Source organism: Stegastes partitus, unplaced genomic scaffold (genome assembly GCF_000690725.1).
Source record: "Stegastes partitus isolate 25-593 unplaced genomic scaffold, Stegastes_partitus-1.0.2 Scaffold144, whole genome shotgun sequence".
NCBI lineage: Eukaryota > Metazoa > Chordata > Actinopteri > Pomacentridae > Stegastes > Stegastes partitus.
The window spans coordinates 60,237-80,908 of record NW_007577875.1 but is presented as its reverse complement, the minus strand read 5'-3'; the positions used below and the strand labels follow the sequence as shown (position 1 = coordinate 80,908).

Below are 20,672 nucleotides of genomic sequence, written 5' to 3'. Positions count from 1 at the left end.
CCCGCCGCCGCCACCAAAACCCCCGACAAAGGCGATTACAGAACAATGTGTTTGAAAGTGAGCGAAAAAGTAAGAAACTGTCTGGAGAGAAAAAAAAAAAAAGAATACTCTGACCGTAACCAATGTTAAATTTCTCCGCATGTGTTATCTTCCCCCCTCTCGTTTTTTTTTTTTGTACAGCAGGACATTTCAAGCTTGTATCCAAAAGAACAGAAATTAGGCACAGCATTTATACTCGTCTCCTGTTTAACACATTCATAATGCTTGACCGGGGAGCTGGGAAGCAGCTGCATAGCAACATTCATGAATACTGGATCATGCCTTGTGTCAGCTTTCATGCAGTGTTCATGCTTTTTTTTCTCCTATGTCGTTTGTGACATAACAACAGTGGAATGATGGTGTCCTCGTTAATAGGCAGTAAAAGTCCAAAACAAAACTCTTTTTCGCCACGTCCGGTTAAAACATCGTTAAACAGTGTAAGGTAATTGTTCTACTGATCAACCCCCCTCTTCAGATCACGTTAAGGCATTATGAATGTGTTACTAATCAACTCTACAACAAAGCTACAATACTTTGTCTACGTTGTATCCTGATAGAGCACCCGAGTCCAACCTGTAACAGTGACAAAACCCTCCAAACCCCTTCCTGGATCTGATCAAATACAGCATGAGAACGGATGGAAACAGAAATATTAACAGAATCTAAAAACCCCCAAAATTTTTGAGAATGATGCAAGTACTGAGCACCCTGTAATAACATCATGAACTCAATGTCTTGACTCTTCATCTTTATTATTTTTTTTTCTTTCTTTCTTTCGTTTTTTTTTATTTTTTATTTTTTTTAATCTTGTGTGTGGCTGCACAAGGGGTCAAAAGGCATAGAAAGCAAAGGAGTCTGGGCCCGGAGATTTTTTAAAGGCTCAGACTAAACTCCTTCTCCTCGAAACGAAATCAGTTTATGAGAGCCAGAGCGCAGTCGGCACGGACAACAGAAGAGCCGCCAGACTGTACGTCACACATTGGCAACCGAGGGTGGCTGAGGTGATCGACCAACAGTACGTATCGATATCCACAACAGAGAGTTTTGAGCGACAGTCGTAGCAATAAAGTGTGACAGAGAACCAAAACACAAAAATCATAATTAAAAAACCACAAACAGAGAGTAGAACAAAAATAAAAAGAAATTCGTGTGTATGGCAATGTCATGGTCCATAGGTGCCCAAGAAGATCACACATGAAGACAAGAAGAGGACACGGAGAGAAAAGGGGAAGCAGGAGAGAAAGAGGGAAAAGAGGGAGAGAGATAGAAAAATAGGTCAGAAATACAGAAATACAAGTCTGAAAGGTTATCAGAATCGAGGAATTGAAAAAAAAAAAAAAAAGGAAGTCTAAGTTAGAGGATCAAAGTAAATAAAGAAAGTCATAGCATGTTAGTTGCACGGCAAATGGTTCATGGCAGGCATGGGTGGAGGGTCACACAGAGGGAGGGGATGGAGGAGGGGATGGCATCGATAAGGAGGACGATTCAAACACACTGCAATCAAGCCTCGCTCTGCTGTCGCTAGCAACAAGGAGAGTTTGTTGTTTTTTTTTTTTTTGCGTCAGAGTCTAGGATAAGACAGATGGATGCAAGAACACATCCGCAAAGAGTCAGGCTGTTATCTCTCATTCCTAATGGCCAGTGGTGTAACGTAAGGCAAACGCAAGTATATGCTCACTTGCCACTGATGCTTGGAAACCTTACCCCAAAGCCTAATTAATTCACCCATTAGGTAATTAATGGAGGAATTATGGACACAGTCGGGCCTTTAGATTTTGTTAAGTGTGCCTTTGGAGGTGCGAGCCAAAAGGCCGGGATACTGACTGACAAAAATCGACCGTTTCCAATCAGCAGCTCCCTGCGAGCCTCGCGGGGTAATGGGCACCGGCTTGCTCCTAAAGCGTTCTGAAGAGAAAACAACACCGCGGTTCTGTTCACACCTGCCGTTAGCATGTGTCCCGGCTGATCCGATCACGAGCGGACGGCTCTAAGTGGCCGCCATTAGGATGCATCTCCAGTGACCACTTGATCTGATCTCACTTCGCCCACTCTATATGCAAATAAATAATTTTCTAAAAAAAAAAGCACATCATGCTGTTTGCGAAGATCAAATGTGTTGTTGTTTTAAAGCGCCGGGAGGCGGCAATGTGCTGCTCTCGTGCCAAGTCTCCTGGAAATTAAAGGAAGGAATCAAAACAGTAAACGTTGGCTCGACTCCTCGGCAGGTTCCAGGTAAACCACAATCACCTGAGATGTTTGACAAACTCCTGAAGTATCTCTCTGGGCTTCTGTTGTTGTGGCTGCTTGGTAACGTGATGCCATTTACACTCGAACAAAAGTGCGTACTTGTGCGTTTTATTTGTAAGCTGCCGCGTACAATAATGACCCTCTGAACCATAAGACGTTTGAAAGGCGTGTTATCTCTAAAAAAAATAGCCTAAATTGCGCCATTTATCGGAGCCAGAAACTGTAAAAACAAAGATTTTCAACCTTCTGACAGTCCTGGAATTAATCATGTTTAACTTCTGGTGTTGCTGCTAAAATTAACCAAATCTAAGCTTGAAATCGCTCATAAAAATCTCTTTATTGCATATGTCTTATTTTTAAAAAAATGCCAAGAATAAACCATTTCCACCAGATTGTGTTAAAAATTAGAAGTAGTCTGTCCCTCTCAATGCAACCATGAAATCATGAGTGACCAACAGTCAGGCTGAGAGGATGCAAGCATTTAAACAAATCAAAAATGTAAATAGTAAAATATCTATGATATGTAGAGCCATAATTACCCATAGTGTTGGTAACACCTGTGGGCACTTGGAAAAATACATACATGTTTATTCCAAGGTTTTGTTGAAACTATCTAAAAAGAAATTAAGAAATCCAATTTTCGCTTTTTCTCTTTTATGATTTATGGCATCACAACTTTGTCATACTGCACAGAAGAAATGTTTTAGCTGAGTCTACTTCTAGCCGTGGTCGTGGTGTTTCCATGGAGGCGTGGGTGTTTACATTACGGTGAAAAATGAGCCCACAGAGAGTGAAAATGTGCCAAAAATCAAAAATCAAAAACCTGAAACTGTTTGGGGCACAGAGGATTAAACACAAATTTTTACCATCTGATGCATCAGATAACCTGAGACACATGCTAACGCCGGGTGTGAACCAATCAGGTGCATTTTCATGACATTCATAAGAAATGTCGTTACGCCGCTCAAGCTGTCATCTGGCCGGTATTGTGTTTCCTTCAAAACATATTTGCAGTTCAGTATAATAGATGTGTCACTGGCAGAAGTCGAGGTTGAAAAAGCAAGTAATACATATTATGGCTCTGACAAAAGAGCAGAGATCAACACACTGTCGAGGCACTTCTTTTGTGGTCTAATTAAAAAGGAACCCACGAGGTTCACACACTGTTTTGCTCACTCTGTTTCTCAGTAATACAAACAGTCCACTACTATAAATACTTCAGCAAACAGCTGCGAGGTGTAAACGTACAGAGAGAGAGAGAGGAAAGGAAGATATTCTCAGTAGAGCCACTTCTTCAGCTACCTTTACACCACTGGTCATGGCGGGGAGAATGGCCCATGCAAAACCACACATCCAAAACAGAAGCTGGTTATGAAGGTCAAGTCTGTGACATGAATGGATGGGTGACCTCATGTTATCAAACCTGGAACAAGTTAATAGCTGTTGTTTTTGTAGTTGTACTCTAATGTCAACCTTAGCCGGGGAGATTTGGATGGATCACCTGTCGATATATCTGCCGCTTACGGTCGAATTTGACCAACACTTTGGCATTGGAGGCTTTTATCGCTCCACAGCTGGGCAGCATTTTGCCTTCTCCGAGTCTGTAGATCTGCAAATGCCGCCCAGCCGTACCTGTAGAAGCTGCAGGAGCCGAATTAAATGAATGATTCTGACGCAGCAGATTCATCAGATCAGTTTTCTAACGATGACAGAACTAGACGCTGGGATGTTTTCAGAGATCCTTCATGCTGAAATGCCTTTAAATTACTGGGGTGAATGTATTTACGTGACTGGATATACTTGTGCGGCTGCTCTCGGAGCATGTGTTTGAAACACAACACAGAAAGAGAAGAAATCCAAACAGATTGAAACTCAGCCTTGCATCAACACTGCAGTCGCAATTGGAGCTGCAGAGCGAATTGAGCGTATAGAGCCAGTATATATTTACAAAAGAGCAGCTGTTTTGAGTGAGCATTACCAAGAACAGCTGCGCGACTGGAAGTGAAATAGTGGAATCAGATGCAGATGTTGCAGCTAAAAATAGACCTCGGCAAATTCCCACGTGCCTTGAAGTGAAGAAAAAAACAACAGCAGCTTGGAAGTAATACTAAAATATCCCCAAACAAAAAAAAAAATTAAATGAAAGCAATTACGGGAATTAAAGGGGGGGGGACATGTGAACTTCTGCTCCGGTAGATTTATAAGTGATCCAAACCTCCCACTGCTATATGGCTGTTGCCCAGCAAGCGCATGAAAAAGAAAATAACTGGTTTCTTCATGTGCCATGCACTGGCAGCAGTTGCCTTTTAGGGTCTCCAGTACAGAACAGAAAAAATAAAAAATAAAAATTAATCCAGTTGGAAGTGGCACCATGCAAAGACTGTGAGGGCTGCATCCCCACCTAACTAGGCCAAACACTATATATTCAGGTCAGTCATGGATCCTGAAATGTGACACCCACTAAACCTGGCAGTGGAAAAGGAAAGATAGAGGCTGACAGGGAGAGAATGAAATAAAGAAATAAGAGGAAATGTGCAACAAAGATGAAGGAAGCAATGGAGGAGTTTGCAATATGAATAAAGAGGACAGATGAGGAGACAATAAGTAAAACAGGGACACGCATATAAAGTGAAAATTAAACTAAAAATGAAGTCAGTTTTTTTCTTTGTTGAGCCACTTACTAAGAAACAAAGTTATCTCTGAGCTAGACGCTCTTTTTTTTTTGCTAAATCGTGACATATTGAACTTTTTAAAAAATGCAGCAGCATCTTAATGAAGCATCACTGATTTTAAGCATGCTACACTTTCCTTAAGATATCTGTTTTGCATATGAAGGAAACCCTAATTTTCAACTCATTTATTTCTCATTTGAGCACATACGGAAAGCGTCCGGTTTAATGGTCTAAAGCTCAGCTACAGAGAACAGCACACACAGATGAGGAATTAGGATTTAGTGGTTTTGTGTGTATTCATAATTTTTAAGAAAATGATTTCCTAGAAACACACACAAAAAAAATAAAATCTGGAAAAAAAAAGCTCATTATCTGGCAGTGATTTTTCTGTCCTGGTGCTAAATCAACCATAGCTGTCTACTACTAGTACTACTACTACTTCCATCTGCGTCAACAAAAAGAAAAAAAAAACACCTTTTCTATTCTTTCCTGTTAATTAAATTTAAAGTTAGAGCAGGTTTTACGCTTCATTGTTAACAAATCCCATCAAAACAGATGCCTTCTCGTTCCAACTCTTCCTCCATGTTGGCGGCTAAAGCTCTTTAAAAACCGGCTGCAAATATTTGGTTTTAATTTTATTTTTTTAAAACTTTGCACACCTGAATGAGCGACAGGTGCGTTGGAGGGACACAAAATGAAGAACTCCCACGCGCCGTCTCGCTTGCTGCTGAAATATTTATTAAATTTCTCTGCTTCGGTCTGTCCGACCTTCATCAGGTATCCCTCATTTTTTAATTTTGAAAAGAGGCCAAGCGACGCTGCAGCTGGCGTCGTAGTTTCTACCAGATGGTCCTCCCTGTTCTCTGTCGCAGATTATTTTTTAGGATGAAGCGCATTGTTAGCTATTGCAATTTTGCACCCACATCTTGGAAAGTTGCATATTAGTTAAACAAATAAACCATTTGGAAAATCTGTTTGTAGACACGTCCTCTTTCCTTCTAACGTATGCAACTGTTCTGCCACGATGTTTAAGTTAATGCAGTCAGATATCAATAAAACATGAGAAAATATGAATTCCTAACACTGATTCCGCTCCAGTTGTTTTCCTCGTATATGCATTTCTGACTTGCAGGACACCAGTGAATTTATTTCAAGTCTAGTTTGTCATTTCTGTGCGATTCGGTGCCGTGATGCGTACTTGGCTGGTGCAATCAACACCTCTTTGGAGGAGGAAGAAAAGGGCAGGCAAGAAAGTACTGAAAGTGAAGGTGAGAACAGGAGAAACAGAAGATGAAAGAAAATAGACGGCAATATTTTTGGAAGAAGTGGAGAAAGATAGTTGGATGTGATGTGAAGTTTAACCTCTTCGATAGCTCAGGTATAGTGGGATGGGGAGGCAGCCCAAGTTAAAAAAAAAAAAAAAAAGTGCACTTTGCACACAACACAACCACAGAGCAAAGGCCGACCGTGACCACCTGTAGACAAGCGTTTGGGAATAAATGGACAAAACTCTTGGGGTCTGACTTACGTCTGCTCTCGCTGAACTTGAGCAGCAGTAGTTACCTTATAGGGGCTGCTGAGGACCGTGAGAGCAGAATATCCTGAGATTTATCTGTAGCAGCAGAGCATCAAAGAGGAGAACAATGCAGCCTCTGCTTTGCTTTTTAAAAATACGGATTCAATAGTTATTGTTGATCTTGTGCAGCCTGGCCTTGGAAATTTTGTAAAGTGAGCACAATGTTTTAAAATGCAAATGAGGTGCTGTGTGCTTGAAAAGAACAGAGGCATTTTATTTACTTTATTTCAAGAGGAGAAGAATTAGGCGGGGAGGACATAACTGGAAACGACTTGAAATATTTTGTTAACAGCGAAAAGAAAGACTTCAAGTCACTAGTGTATGTTTCCTCCCAAAGTTTGACTTTTTCCCAACCTTTGAGGCACACGTGGCATGTTCTGTTTCCTTTTGGCATTTGTTAACACCGTTTAGTCCACAGACAGCATCCTATATTCCCATCCTGTGCAAAGAAAGCCTGCGATTGTGAACTCTTGCAGAGCGATGCCAAACTGCTCTTTGAAATAACTGCTCGGCGGCCATTATTCATCTATTATAATTAGTGTGCCAGTAAACACTGCCATTCCCAAAGCTTTCGTTGAGCTCCTTGAAAATAAATCGAATTTTAATCTTAAACGAGGGACTGTTTTTCCTCAGTGTAACCACTATTTAAACGCCTTGTGATAAAATGTCATATCCAATTCAGAATGCTGTAGTACAAACCGTTGCTGCTTTACTCAACACATCATATGCATTTTAGACTTTGTGCTCATTTAGAAGTTTTTCTTTGAGACTAGACTGTGTCTTGTCACCTCTATAGGTCACAATACTATAATACAGCTCCTGAGTTACTCTAACTGGGGACTGCATCGTGCATTTCCACTCTGTTACCAGCAGTGGAAACAGACAAAAAACAATACGCCTCCCACGTTCAGCAGACAGATGATTCACGTCAGACCCTACAGCCGTCAAGATTTTAATAAGCACCTAGCAAAAGTCAAGGATCCAAATAATAGAGCCTTTCTGGTCACGGTGGAAGCCCGTCTGCACTGTGGCTGGTGTGTGCGGATGCTCGGGGTGGGATGATGGGAATTGTACCTGGGATGGTGGTGGGCTCTACGGCTGTTCTGAAGGAGAGGATGCCAGGCTTAGATTTGCCCCGCTGATTCTCTGCCACCACACGAACCTCATACTCTGTATTCCAGTCCAGGCCGCTCAGCACTACATACTCACTGCCGCGGGGAAGGCGAATCTCTGGTTTCCAGTCAGATACATGAGTCTGAGAACGGAGAAAAAGAAAAAACAAAAAAAACAAAACTCAAAACTGGGCAACCAGAGCAAGATTGTGGTTATTCTCTTGACATACACAGGGAAGAATCTTTTGAGAATTACTTCGAAATGACTCAATTTCTCAAGCTGTTCGTTTTTACTGAAGATAAATAGACGACATTTTTCTTTCATAACCTCACAAATTGCCAAGTTTATTCTTCCAAATATGTTTCAGCGAAACTTGCTTCACAAGTCGTTAAGATGGTCCAGAAAAAGTAGCGCCATTTTAGCACGAGAGAAGATCATTTAATGTATATCGTACTAATCAATTATCATTGGCAAATGGTTCCAAAAAAGAGTGCTTCTTAAGCACTAAGGTTAGCAGTGATTTATGTAACGATACAGTTGGGACTGAGCTTCTAAAATGCAAATAAGTGATGCGTTTCTGGGCGAAATACGCCAAACGCCACCTTGTTTTTATTAGTTTTATATCTACTTATCTCTGTGCATCACACACAGTTGCAGAGGCATGACATGAGGAATTATGTTAACAGGCAAACACAGTAGAGGGGAAAGTGTTTCGTGCATGTATTTGTCACCAGTGTTCTAAAACAAGTCTCCAATTCTGTCTGTTCAGTATGAACTGCAGCTACAATCCTGCAGGTAGGTGCAGCTATTAAATTCAGTTAACGTAGCGCACTGATTGAGGCTGGCTGGCTGGTTGTCACAAAGGAGGAAAAAAAAAAAAGATTTCATCCACCAAAACTCAGTCCCTGGCAGCTGTCCTTCTGGCTTGGTGTTTAAATAAAATAAAATAAAAAAAAAAACCACACACAGTGTATCCTCTGGTGGGAAGCCAATTAGAGATCATGGCTAACTGGTTGGTGTGTCCACACTCCCCAGCGAAAACTGTTCATTTTAAATTGGTGCAAGTCACTCGGATGAACATAATTATATTTTAGAAGTGAAAAATTGCAGGGGTAAAAAACATGGACTTCCATGAAAGGGTCCAATAATGTGGGGTTGTTGGCAGGTGTATGAGACTAGAGGTTTATTCCTGCTTTTATTTGACTTGGTGAACATGTCCAAGCACTGTTCAGATTTTATTAAGCTTGTAAAGAGGTGGAGGGGAAGAAAAAACAACAACAAAAAACAGCAAAGTGGTATCAAGTTACCTCCTTGCCCAGTATACTCACAGCCTTGTATCTGACCAGGTAATGTTTAATGGGGGAACCACCATCGTCCTGCTTGATCCAGTTCACCTTGAGAGAATTGCCCCCTTGGACCTTGACCTCTAGTTTGGGGGCAGTGGGTTCCCCTGCACAGGACAAACCAAGCAATCGGGATTAGTTGACATAAACATGGCGGCATGCAATTAACCCGTAAACACTAGCAACCTGATGTCTTTCTTATCGTGCTCAAGCGTGTTTGTGACTTCAAGGTCTACGAGGCTAAATGAACTGCTGACTCAACTGTTGGATTTGATTGCCGGTTCAGTCTATAATGTTTTAAGGTTGCAATCACTGCAATCAGACGCCACTGTGGGATTAACGTTAATAATAGAGATGCTAGAAACAGAGAGTCTCCGTTTGCATAACAGATCAAAACAGCTTCAGACGTGGTTAGGGTTAGAGTTTGAGTTTGGGTTATGATTAAGCTTAACTTGAGAGATCAAGGAGTTAGGTGTCATAATTTATTAGTCTGTCTACACTGATCTTGGTACCTGTGTTTATCTTGAAGTGATGCTCCACCCAAATCAGTTTTGTTTTTTTGATTCCAAAAAAGTTTCTAGACAAGCGTTGATACGTCCGACGACTAAAATTGATTGAAGCAACCTCCAGTTTTTTTTTGTTCAAATGTCTAAATTTGATCTATGACGCGTTATGCGCCCCGACAAGAACCCGTGTGATTTATGATTCTTGTAAGTAAGTGAAGTCGGGACATTGTTGTAACTCCAACATTCGAATCCTCCTGAGTACAAGGTTGCGGTTGATGAATGAGGTCACCGAGTGTCTGACTTTGACACGGGAGACAAATGTTTGTCGTCTTTTTTCCTCTCCCCCGACGGTAAATGTTAGTTTCTTTCAACCATGACCACAATCTTTCCTTAACAAAGAAATGGCTTAACCCGAACCATCTGCTTAAACTGAGTTATGGTAACGGGGCACAACCAAACGGTGGTATCCTGCCCAAGGAGGCGTCAGACAGTTCACCGTGTATCCTGGTGTTTAATTTGGACAACTTGTTGAAACTTCAAGCCGACAGCGAGAGAGTTTCATTATAAAAGCCAGACTTTGGGTGGAATATCACTTTAAGGACGACTAGAAGGAAGGGGAAGTGCAGGCTGCCTCAGAACCACTGGCTGAGGTGTTGTTCTCCTTGAGGCTCCTCATTATCTGCTCTGTACTCCTGAGTAATGACTGCTGGGCCGCCGGATAATGAGCCTGTAGGCCTTGATTGGACATGTTACTCTATTACTTTTAATAACATTTACATAGTCTTGTGGGAAGGAAGGTCACTGTGTTTTGGCGTGTGCCGGCTTCTGCTCTCGTGCCACTGTGAGGGCTGTAAGGGTGGAGACTAACAACCCAAACTCATCAATTATGTACATATTGGTTACACACAGTTAGCCTTGTTATTATGTTATTAAATCCGCTAAATCATGATGTTACAGCCTTTGCCCTATGCTAACAATCTGATAACAGCCCCACAAGCAGGTAGCTAAGGGAAAAAAAAACCCCTCTTGTTTTATCTCAAGTTAATCAGAGATCAAAACTGATGCTTTTGCTGGAAAATCGCTGAACAAATAAAGAAATAAAACACCGGCATATATTCAGAATAGCCACAGAAAAAGAAAACATCATGTCTCTAGTACTTAACATTTCAAACATCAGTGTTAGTGGTTATTTAAATGAATATGGATGAAGGCACTTTTTCTTGAAGTAAGTAATCAACTGAGCACACTGCCTGAAAACTGCATTCCTCCAGACTGGAGTGAGCATGACAGAGGCTGAAAGTGAACCAGACAGCATTAGTTAGTAACAGCAGCAGTAACATGGTGGCAGGCAGACATTGGTACATTCAGCATTGTTATCCACAAGCATCATTCTGGGTTAGGTGAGTTTGTCTGAGGCTAAAAACAGAGAAAAGGGGGTGGTTAGAATGAAGAGAGAAAAAAATAACTCCATGCAGACTTAATCAGTCATTCATTCAGTCTGGTTATTTTCTGTGTAGTTGTTTCCTGTTGTTATTTGGAAACCATTTTCCTCGTGTCTACAGTTGCGTTCTATGTCCTGTCTTTCTGTTTTTTCCTCTTAAGTGCTTGTGCTTGGCTGTGTCTTGTTAGACCTTTATTAGTCTCGTCTCTTTCTCTCTCAGCTGCCAGGTCACTGCTTTCACTGTATTCTTCATGCCATAGCTTTCCAGAATTTGAATCTAACACCTTGCTTAGTTTTGGAATCTTTGCTTCAACTCTGTTCTGTAACTCTCGATCGCCTTACTTTTTTTTTTAACCCCAGAATAAGATTACATGCTGGAGACGCTTGCTTTAATAGACAGTCTCATATAAGTCTTGACTCATGACAAAATTTGAATCTGATCTCAAAAGGAGTTCACGGGCCTCCCTGACTTCATCAAGTAGCCCCTAAGTTAAGCCTAAAACAAGGCCTTCCTGCTAAAAACCTCCTCTGAAGTTGCCCTGCCTCCAGTCACCATTCCAGTTGGGTAGCCACCCATCTGCTAGCCTCATGCCTGGTTTAACTTCTAAATTGGCTAGCTATCAACCTACACCCCAGGTGGTTGGACTGGACCAGTTATGCCTCCGAGCCAGCTTCTCATGGCAATAACCACCAGGCCAGACAGCCTCCTGCGCACTAGCACCTGTTGGTCTGAGGCCTGCTAGCGTCCAGCCCATCAACCAGTTGGCTAGCATAGAACTTGCAAGCTTTCACACTGATCCTGTCCCGAGAAGCCACCTTAGATAAAGTCCTACAGAAAAAACGTGGCTCGTGATGATGATGTGTCTCTCAGCTTCACCATTCCTCGGCCTCTCCGCTGTCCTGTACCACGGAGGTTTTGCGCCAAGTACCTCGGCCGATGCCTTGTCTGCCTCCGAGTCTGCCTACAGCTTATCTGGCATCAACTTTGCGGCACCACATCTGACTCAGAGGCTGCTCCGGGGCTCTAAGCCTCTTCCACGGTTGGCCAAGACCAAGCCACTTCCATGGCTCCAGCCTACATCTTCCTTATTCCAGACTCTGTCCCTTACTTGTCCGACAACCTCTCTGGATCAGCCGACAGTTGGCCAACATCACACCTGATCGCCAGCCTGCCCCAGAGTTGGTCGTCCTGGTTGACGACCAGCTGGATCTAGAGCTGACCAACAACTCAAGGAGCATCTGTCTTCAGTGGCCCAACAGGTACCTGATATGTTTTGGTTTCCTGCCTTCAGTCTGCCTTGCAATCAACCTTAAATCTCAGTATGTGACTCTCCCTCCTTGGATTTGTCACCTCTGCCACCGACCTCCTGACCAGCCCCTAGAGGTCTTAGGCCTTCATCACTGATATCTTGGACACTGGACGCCTGGAGGGGTTCTGCCTTCACTGCCAGCCTTTTGTTCATCGCCCTGAGGTGTGCAACCCTCGCCACCTGTCTGTCTAACTGCCGGGCAAAGGTGTCTGGCTCATCTGCTTTCCAGTCGTCAGAGCCATCCACCCCAGATCTCCATTTCAACTGCTCTCCTGTCACTGGGCTGCCTGCCCGAGGTCTTCAGCTCATCTGCTCTCAGTTGCTGTTTAAAAATTCCAGGAGAGGAACTAGCTTTTTTTCTTGGAGAGGCATAATTTGAGAGATTCCAATCCCTGAATTCAAATCTCTGTCACATTCAAATTCTGACTTTATTCTTACCTTTGTAAGATCTCTGAGATTTGCATCATAGCCCAATCTTCTGCCATGACTGTCAAATACTAAGCACTTATGACAACGCTTTCATTTTGCATTAAAAGTAGAGCATTTTGCTTTTTAGTGTATTTGTACCGTACAAATTTAACTACCAAGGAGACATGACACCAAAGACACGGACACATGCAGGCAGGATCGACATTTTCTTTGGAAACGGCAGAACAAGAAGAAGGAGGATGCAACAAGAAAGAGGAAAGAAACTTGCATGCTGCAGTAATGCAATGGGTTGCTGTGAGTCCAATCAGTAAAACAGTGGGAGCTAAGTAGATCATTTGGGGATAAATAAGAAAAATTAGCTTTGTGGGTGACCATGTTTAACAGTGCGTGCAATGCAGATTGCAGTCAGTGGCACTTTGTGAGGCTGCTCTTAAGATGTTTTAAAAGAATTCATAATACGGAGACAAATAACAGAAATGGGGGAAAAAAAACAGTGTGACTTTTTTTTTTTTTTCTCCAAGCCTTTTTTATGCTAATTGGGAGATAATTTTGGCATAATTTGAAACCAAAATAAGAAAAATAGAAAAAGAACGCCAGGAAATGAAACATAAAATGACAAATATGGCTGAAAATGGACCTGTTAACCCTTTGGCGTCTGGTGAATGTTAATCAACAAATCAAGACAAATATGAAGCTAAACTGTCTTTTTAATCCCAGTCCACAATATACAGTTTTTCCGATTATCTTTGAGTTTTGAATAAAACTTGAAGGAGTGGAACCTTAATAATCTTAGCCTCTAAGCCTCTGAGCAAATGAGAATGAGACAACATATGCCAAGTTAGATTTAAAAAGACAGCATAATGAAATATACGAGCCAAATAACAATTAGATCTACAGCATCTGTTGCGTCAAGTCATTTTATCACATCTAAGATTAAGAAATAGTTTGGTATCTATCAAAGTATACATGCTTTCTTTCCAGGAAAACATGTTTAGCAATCTGTCGAGCTTAAATTACTGGTTCTTCAGGGCATTTTTGGAAAAAAAACAACATCCATATGTGAAAATGTAGTGACGTGTAGCGAACTTTAAATCAGCCTACACTTCTGTTAGTTTGAAATAAAAGAGAAATATCTCTGGATGGATGTTTGCTAGCTTTAAAGAACCTAAATCAGATGCCCTCAGTCCAGCTTTTATCATCAGATAATCTGTATCTGAAATTGATCAGATAGAAGAGCAAATGCCAGTTTTCACATGTGAGCAGAAAACATGGAATCAAATAGTTCATCCAATTAAGCACGGCCAGCTAACCACAATTAAAAGAGAGCATGCAGCGTGTTATGTATTCTGTTCATTATTATTTTAGATCGATTCAGTGGCCTGCACAGAATAACACTCAATGAAGGCACTCAGAAGAAAATAATCAAGTTACTTTGCAACTGCAATGGAAAATGTGCAAAAGAGTCACAGCTGAACAGAAGGAACAGAAAGTCGAACGGAGAACATGAAGTGTTGCTGGAGTCATGTTTACTAAATCATTAGTACTTATTTACAGAATGGCTTGAAGATGAATTAAAATAAAAATTAAAAAAAGGCAAAATGAAACTAAACGTGTCTCGTCTATGAATCTAATTTAACAAAATGCCTCGTGAATGATCACTGCTGATCTTATGATCTGGAACTAAACAAAGAAAGTTTTACCTTCTGTTGGCCAGCGAAGACGACATCATCAGCACCATGCAAGAGCCACATGACAAAGTCACATGATGTGCACGGACATGATTGGTTGAAAGGGAAATATAGAGGGGGGGGAGAATAGGGAGGGGGGGTTGCGGGGGGGTAGGAGGCGGGGTCAGGAAGGGGGGGGAGGGGGGGCACATGGGAAACATACAAAACATTTTTGAAATGATGAAAACATGTCAACATAATGAACAAAAACAAACAAGAATGTTAGAGACAAAATGACAAACAGAACAAAAACAGTAACAAAAAGAAATACATATTCGATAAAAACAGATTTGGGTTTTTTTGTTTTGTTTTTTTTGGAATACACACAAAAGTAATGTGTTGCTGGATTTATGAAGCACTTGGAGACTTGGTTTTGGTCGTTGGAAAAACATGCAGAATATCAATAAACGAGTAACTGAGCAAACACAGCGATGCTGATTTTAAGATATAGATTAAGACAACACCAAAACTGTTCACCCAGAATTGCCTCATGCATCCAGTCAACAGCAAATATAGTTTTTTTTCGATTGCAACATTAAAGGCCAATTTGAATTTCAAAGTATATTCAGCTCTAGCAGCATGGTTAGCTTTAAAAAAAACAAACAAACAAAAACAAATATAAGAAAATAAAAATACTGCAGTTGCTTTTTTTGTGTGTGTGTGGGGACAATCAGGGATGAAAGCAGCACCGAGGACACTCTGCAGCTTTGGGTATGAACACCATGCCAGCAATGTATGATACACAACACGGCAGACGACAGCGGGAACACATGAAGAATCAGGAGGGGTAAAGTCTGCACCAGATGACAATCTAAAAAGCACTTGTAACATTTGTTCTCAGTGATGCGCTGGCAGACAACACTGAGCAGTTGCTGGAGCATACACTATGAACAGCTACATCCAATTTGAATCTAATGGAAAGTCGCGGATGGATCTGATAAATGTTATTAAAAGTGTGTCGGAAGGAAAAGGTTTGGTTAGCAAACGACACGGGCACGTACAGCTCTTATACAGTGGAAACATCACACACACACACACACACCAGGGACTCGGTTAGAAGGCTACAGACGTGACTAAACACACACGTCATGTTTGTTCACACACACGGCACACTGTTATTTCAAATGGCTCTTTAGGGGTTTTTGGTAAACTGCAAATTAAAGCAATAAGATGTCAGACGAGTTAGTCACTTGAAGGTGCAATTAGTTGTAATTTTACTGCACAGAATAAGGCTGAAATAGCAGCAGAGGCCTGCAGACGTCTCGGTCATTCAGCCCTCCGTTACCTGCACGGCGCGCAGTAAAGTAAAAATACCTCCCACCAGAGCTGACGTTACGTCTGACCTAAATGAACACCGCGAGATAGCTCTCAAGAAGTCAGAGCGGTTTTAATGACAGCTACAATATGTAGATGGCACAGAGACAAAACAGGGTTTGGTTGTCAGAAGATGGAGGAGGAGGACATTTTTGCAGGGTGGCTCTTTTTTTTTTTTTTTTTTGCACAGTGCTGCGTTTAATGTCGACTGTGAGACTTTGAAGTGAATCAATTCATTTAGATTAGAGCGATTAGAGACAGTAAAAAATGCTGATTTCCTAACCAATCAGCAGCCACATTAATTAGCACTCAATCCAAGATGACAACTCTAAGTGTGACTAAGGGAGCGTAATTGGCGCGCTGAATGTATTCGGATGTTTTGTGGATATAAAATAGCGCCCCGTTGCAGTATTAGCGCTCGGTGACCCTTTAAGACATCCGTATTTATTTCATTTACAAATGCATCTATATTATCTACCAGTCAGAGGATGGAAATCACTCTTTTATGGCGTAAACAGAACATAAAAGTGTTAGCGTGGAACCTACTATCACTCAGCATTTATGCCAGAATCAGAGCATAAACATGTGATGCGGTGTGATGAGTTGGCGTGAAATCAACACATTCCTACTGATAACATCTAGAAATAGCACTTAGATTAATTGTCAGTTCTGCAGCCACTGATTTAGTAACACTTCACAACAAACTTAGATCAACTTAAACATGTTTCACATCCTAAACACCAAACTCTATAGTCCGTACTGTGATTTGATCGTCATGTTAATTCTGTCACACACAGCTCTAGAATCAGGCGGTTAAACCGTCACGAAGGTTAGTAAAACAAATCAAAATCTGCAAGTACTCAAGCCAGTTAGCTGTTGTCATTGTTCTGCTTCGATTACGCTCTACAGAGGTGTCATGAGCCACGCCGGGAATAAATGAACATCTACACTAACTGTGATGTCAAGCGGGTAAGAGACACAGAGGAGAACAGAGACACAGTGCACACTGCCGGACTGGGATACTCACTACGGCTCATAGCGGTGGCGGCAATAGTGGGTGGTATCGATGATGAAACTGAAAGATGGTGAAAACATCATGAGAGGAGCCGGAGTCCTCGACAGGAATAACTCTGGGTCACTTTTATTTATTGTCTTGGTGGTAAGGAATTGCTCCGGAACATTCCCGAGGAACAATGACTTCTGTTGTTTTTCTGCGTCTATTAGCACATCCGCCGCGCCAAACCCACAGAGTTGCGACAGCGTCCACGTCTTGCTGTATAAATGTCCACGAGAACTGACATGAATGGAGACAGTTTTAAAGTTTCGGCTACACTGATGAATACTGTGTTGTCCTGAGATGGACCTTTCTCAATAAAGTATTCACGGTTTAAAGTAATTCTTCTTGAGGGTTTCAAATCTGACAAGTTGGAATTGTGAGTCCAAATATAAAAAAAACAACAATGCAATTTGGAATTTTGACAAAAAAGTCTTTGCTTGTAGTATCACTGTCGTGTATACTCACAAATCCAAATCTTAAATAAACAGCAGTACGATCTGCAGCAGTGATAAACATCAGTCTGGACAATACCTTAAGCTAAACCAACTTGGAAGCAATACAGATGAGGGTTTTCACTCCCAGATCAAAGCCTATCTCGCTGAAGGAATCATGCTTCTCTTGTTGAACAGCCACATAGAATTGAGCGCATGCTGAGGCAAGACTTTTCTCACAGATGACTGACTGGCTGGTCTCTTGTTCCCCACAAAATGTAAATTTATCAGCAAGCATTTGATAAAACCTGACTCGCTTGTTGTGTAGATCTGGGCCGTTGATTGGCTACAGGTTTGTTTAAGACTTCCCTCCCCGGTTGTGAACCACCCGTCTGAACCACCCGTTTTGTACCTATGCCAACTGCCTTTTGTTTTGCTTTCGCTTACAGCAACAACCGGCAATTACTTAATTACTATTAGGTTGACAGAGTTCTACAAAGTGTAGCCTACACCACTTAGAAGCTCAACACGCAGGCAGGCCACACAAGTGTTCCTCTCCTTTGACCTAGATGTCGTGTTTTTCAATGAATGCATATATACAACTGAGTGGTCCCAAAGTAAATGTTTTGCAGCAGCAAGACAGCCAGAAAAGTGGTTCACCGTGTGAACTGCTACACACCGATCAGCCACAACGTTAGAACCTTCATCATCTGATTACAGCGCAATGTTCTGCTTGGTGTCGGCATTCATGTGGATGCTACTTTGACACGGGTTACCCACTTTTACCCACCATTGTTACAAACCAAGCAAGACACTGTGCCCCTCCACGTTGCAAAAACTGCTCAGGAATGGCTCGAGGACCATGACCAAGAGCTCAAGGTGGTGGAATAGTCTCCAAACTCCCAAGTCCAATTGAGTCGTAGAGGATCCATCTCGAAAACCCCAAAGGATCCGCTGCCAGACGTCGTGTTTTGGCGGCATGGATCGGAAACTATAATGCTGTGGCTAATCGGTGAGCATTTGCCAAGATTGTGATGCTGAAACTGAAGTGGAATTTCAGTCCAGTGGCCCTGAGAGTTCTGCGCTCAGGGCCACAAACGACAGATTTCACAACACTGGTGCCGCGTTTAGAGACAATGCTGCAAAGTGAGAAAACAAAACCTAAAACGAAAATGTTTCAGGGTCAGCAGAATAATATCCGAATGATATAAGACCGTGTAAACAAACAAACGTACATTTCAACACCACTGATGGCAGCCATGGCAACAACAAGCGCGTCCCAGCCGTCACGCCTTTGTGCCCGCTGGAAACGTCGCTGCTCAAATCTGTGATAGACGCAGTGTTCGCGTGCGTCGTCTGTATCTCAAGTGTGATTCAGTGTTTTCTCACTTTGCGGCACTGCTCGAAGACGGAGAAGAGGTTTTTCCTTGTTTGCCTGTGTTCTGTGTGTTCTTGAGCTTCAGGGCCACTGTATGTGAAAGCAGTATACAAAAAATAAACCTTCATCCTGTGCAACAATAGGCATATGCTAAAGAAAGCTGCAGCTCTCCCTCTCTGGAAACCCAACAGAAAGCTGTTCCTATTCTTTCTGTGTTTATCTCTATATCTTAATAGGCCAAATTAAAGCACACGGAAAAAAATGAACACATTGTGAGCACAAATGGGATTCCTGCAGATTTCTGTAAATTAAAGACCTGAATATTTAAACTTTATGTTTCCATACGGGACTATTTATGAGCAAACATGCTCAGCTTTTACCAATATAACCATGAAATATTATTTTTCCCACATTAATTACTCGACTGTACCGCATCCCTTCCTCCCCGTATTCCTATTTATTATCTGCAGATAGTACGCGTTGTTTGGATGCCTTATATAACATCCAATGGCTCATCTGCTGCAGTGAAGAAGTGCAATATACTTTATACAAGAGAGAAAAACAAACCAAAGATGTTATGAGACGAGGAAGAAATACTACAGAAGCAGGGGTGGCACTACGGGGCTATGGTGGAAAATCAATTACTTGCTACTGGCTTTAAGTATGTCATGTATATGTGTGAAACAAACCTGAAGCCACATTAAAGTAATGGAATGGACTGCCCTCTGCAAAATTAGTACATCAAGTCATGAATGAGTTCTGGTATTTATGTAGGGGGAGGGGGGGAAAAAAAAGGAAAAATACACAATTCTGGGGCACTAGAGGATGATTTCTCGGGAATGCTATGTGATCTGCTACATTCACATTATTGCAGTATTCTTTTCATTAATCATTAATCGATGTAATTGTGTAGGAAGGGAAAAAATGCAATGGAGAAAAAAATTGCAGACAAAATATATAAAGCAGAAAAGACAGGGAGAAAAGAAACTTACTTGTGAAAGAATAGCCTGAGAAGTCCAATGGAATACAGAACAGATGAAAAACCATGATGAGAAAACAATAAAACAGAGAGAAGACACAAAGACAATGAAATGAGAAATATGATCAATGAAAGAGGGCAGCTGTGTCCTGCCACATCATTAACCCACCGTCGCACTGCTATTGTGCCTTTTTGGACACTCTGCACACAGAAAGTCTTGTTTCTCTTTGTTCTGCAGTTAACTTTGACTTTGATGATACTGGTACTGTATTAATCTCCAAATTAGAAAATTGTTTTTTAATGACGTTAAGCTCTTGCTCAAGATAGGGATTCAGTGACTTCAGAGAGAGCCACTGGACTTCTCTATCTGCTGCACTAATGCACTATAAGCCATTAAATTACAGCATCTACACGATACAAACCGATTCCTCCATGTCAATTTTCATTTCATTTGTGTAAACGATGCATTAAATAAAGTTTGAGCTCAGCCTCGAGTTCGTACATTTTAAAACACTGAGCTAAATAAACACATGAGAGAGGTTCTGGGGTTTTTTTTCTGAGCTGGAACAGCTATAAGTGGGACAAAATCTCTTTTCAGCTTTAGGGGCAAAATAAGGAGGGTGCTGAGGAGGGCTTTTTCTACAGAAGCAGTGGGGTGATGAAGCACAGATGGAAGCACGACATAGAGGGCGGTACAAACTAAAACAAAGATTTATTCATGACCCTGATTTAAAATGCCGACTGAGAAATAGGTCTGTTGCTCCCTGATTGTAGCCGGGGTAAATGAGCTCACCATGGATCGACAAAGGAAGACTCGGGCCTCAGTTTGTTGGCCACGAATTCCTATTTTCCGCAGTTACAATGTGCAATTATTTGGTATTACAGTATAAACTCAAATCCTCGAAGTCCTTGTTTCGTACAGGACTGTGTCAGCTCATTTCTGTACATCAGTTGGACCCAATTTATACTTCAGTGAGAAAGCATTATCTGACATGGTTCCCCGCACGAACACACTCAAAGTCGCACTTTGTGTCAAGCTGACACGTTCTGATTGGTGACGGCAGGTGTTGTGCACCTGCTCTTTGCTGCAAGGTTGCAGGTGCTACAACA

At 41.7% G+C, this 20,672-nt stretch overlaps 1 protein-coding gene across 1 annotated transcript in view; it reads right to left on the bottom strand.

The window, feature by feature from the left end:
- The window catches only part of ncam1a (neural cell adhesion molecule 1a), an 87,813-nt gene that overhangs the window by 22,451 nt on the left and 44,690 nt on the right, over positions 1-20,672 (bottom strand). The window contains exons 15-19 of the mRNA XM_008279107.1: positions 19,576-19,590; positions 16,745-16,792; positions 14,377-14,379; positions 8,976-9,097; positions 7,609-7,789 (exon numbers count right to left, since the gene is read on the bottom strand). Coding sequence (XP_008277329.1) covers positions 7,609-7,789; positions 8,976-9,097; positions 14,377-14,379; positions 16,745-16,792; positions 19,576-19,590 — 369 coding nt within the window. The remainder of the gene's footprint in view (positions 1-7,608; positions 7,790-8,975; positions 9,098-14,376; positions 14,380-16,744; positions 16,793-19,575; positions 19,591-20,672) is intronic.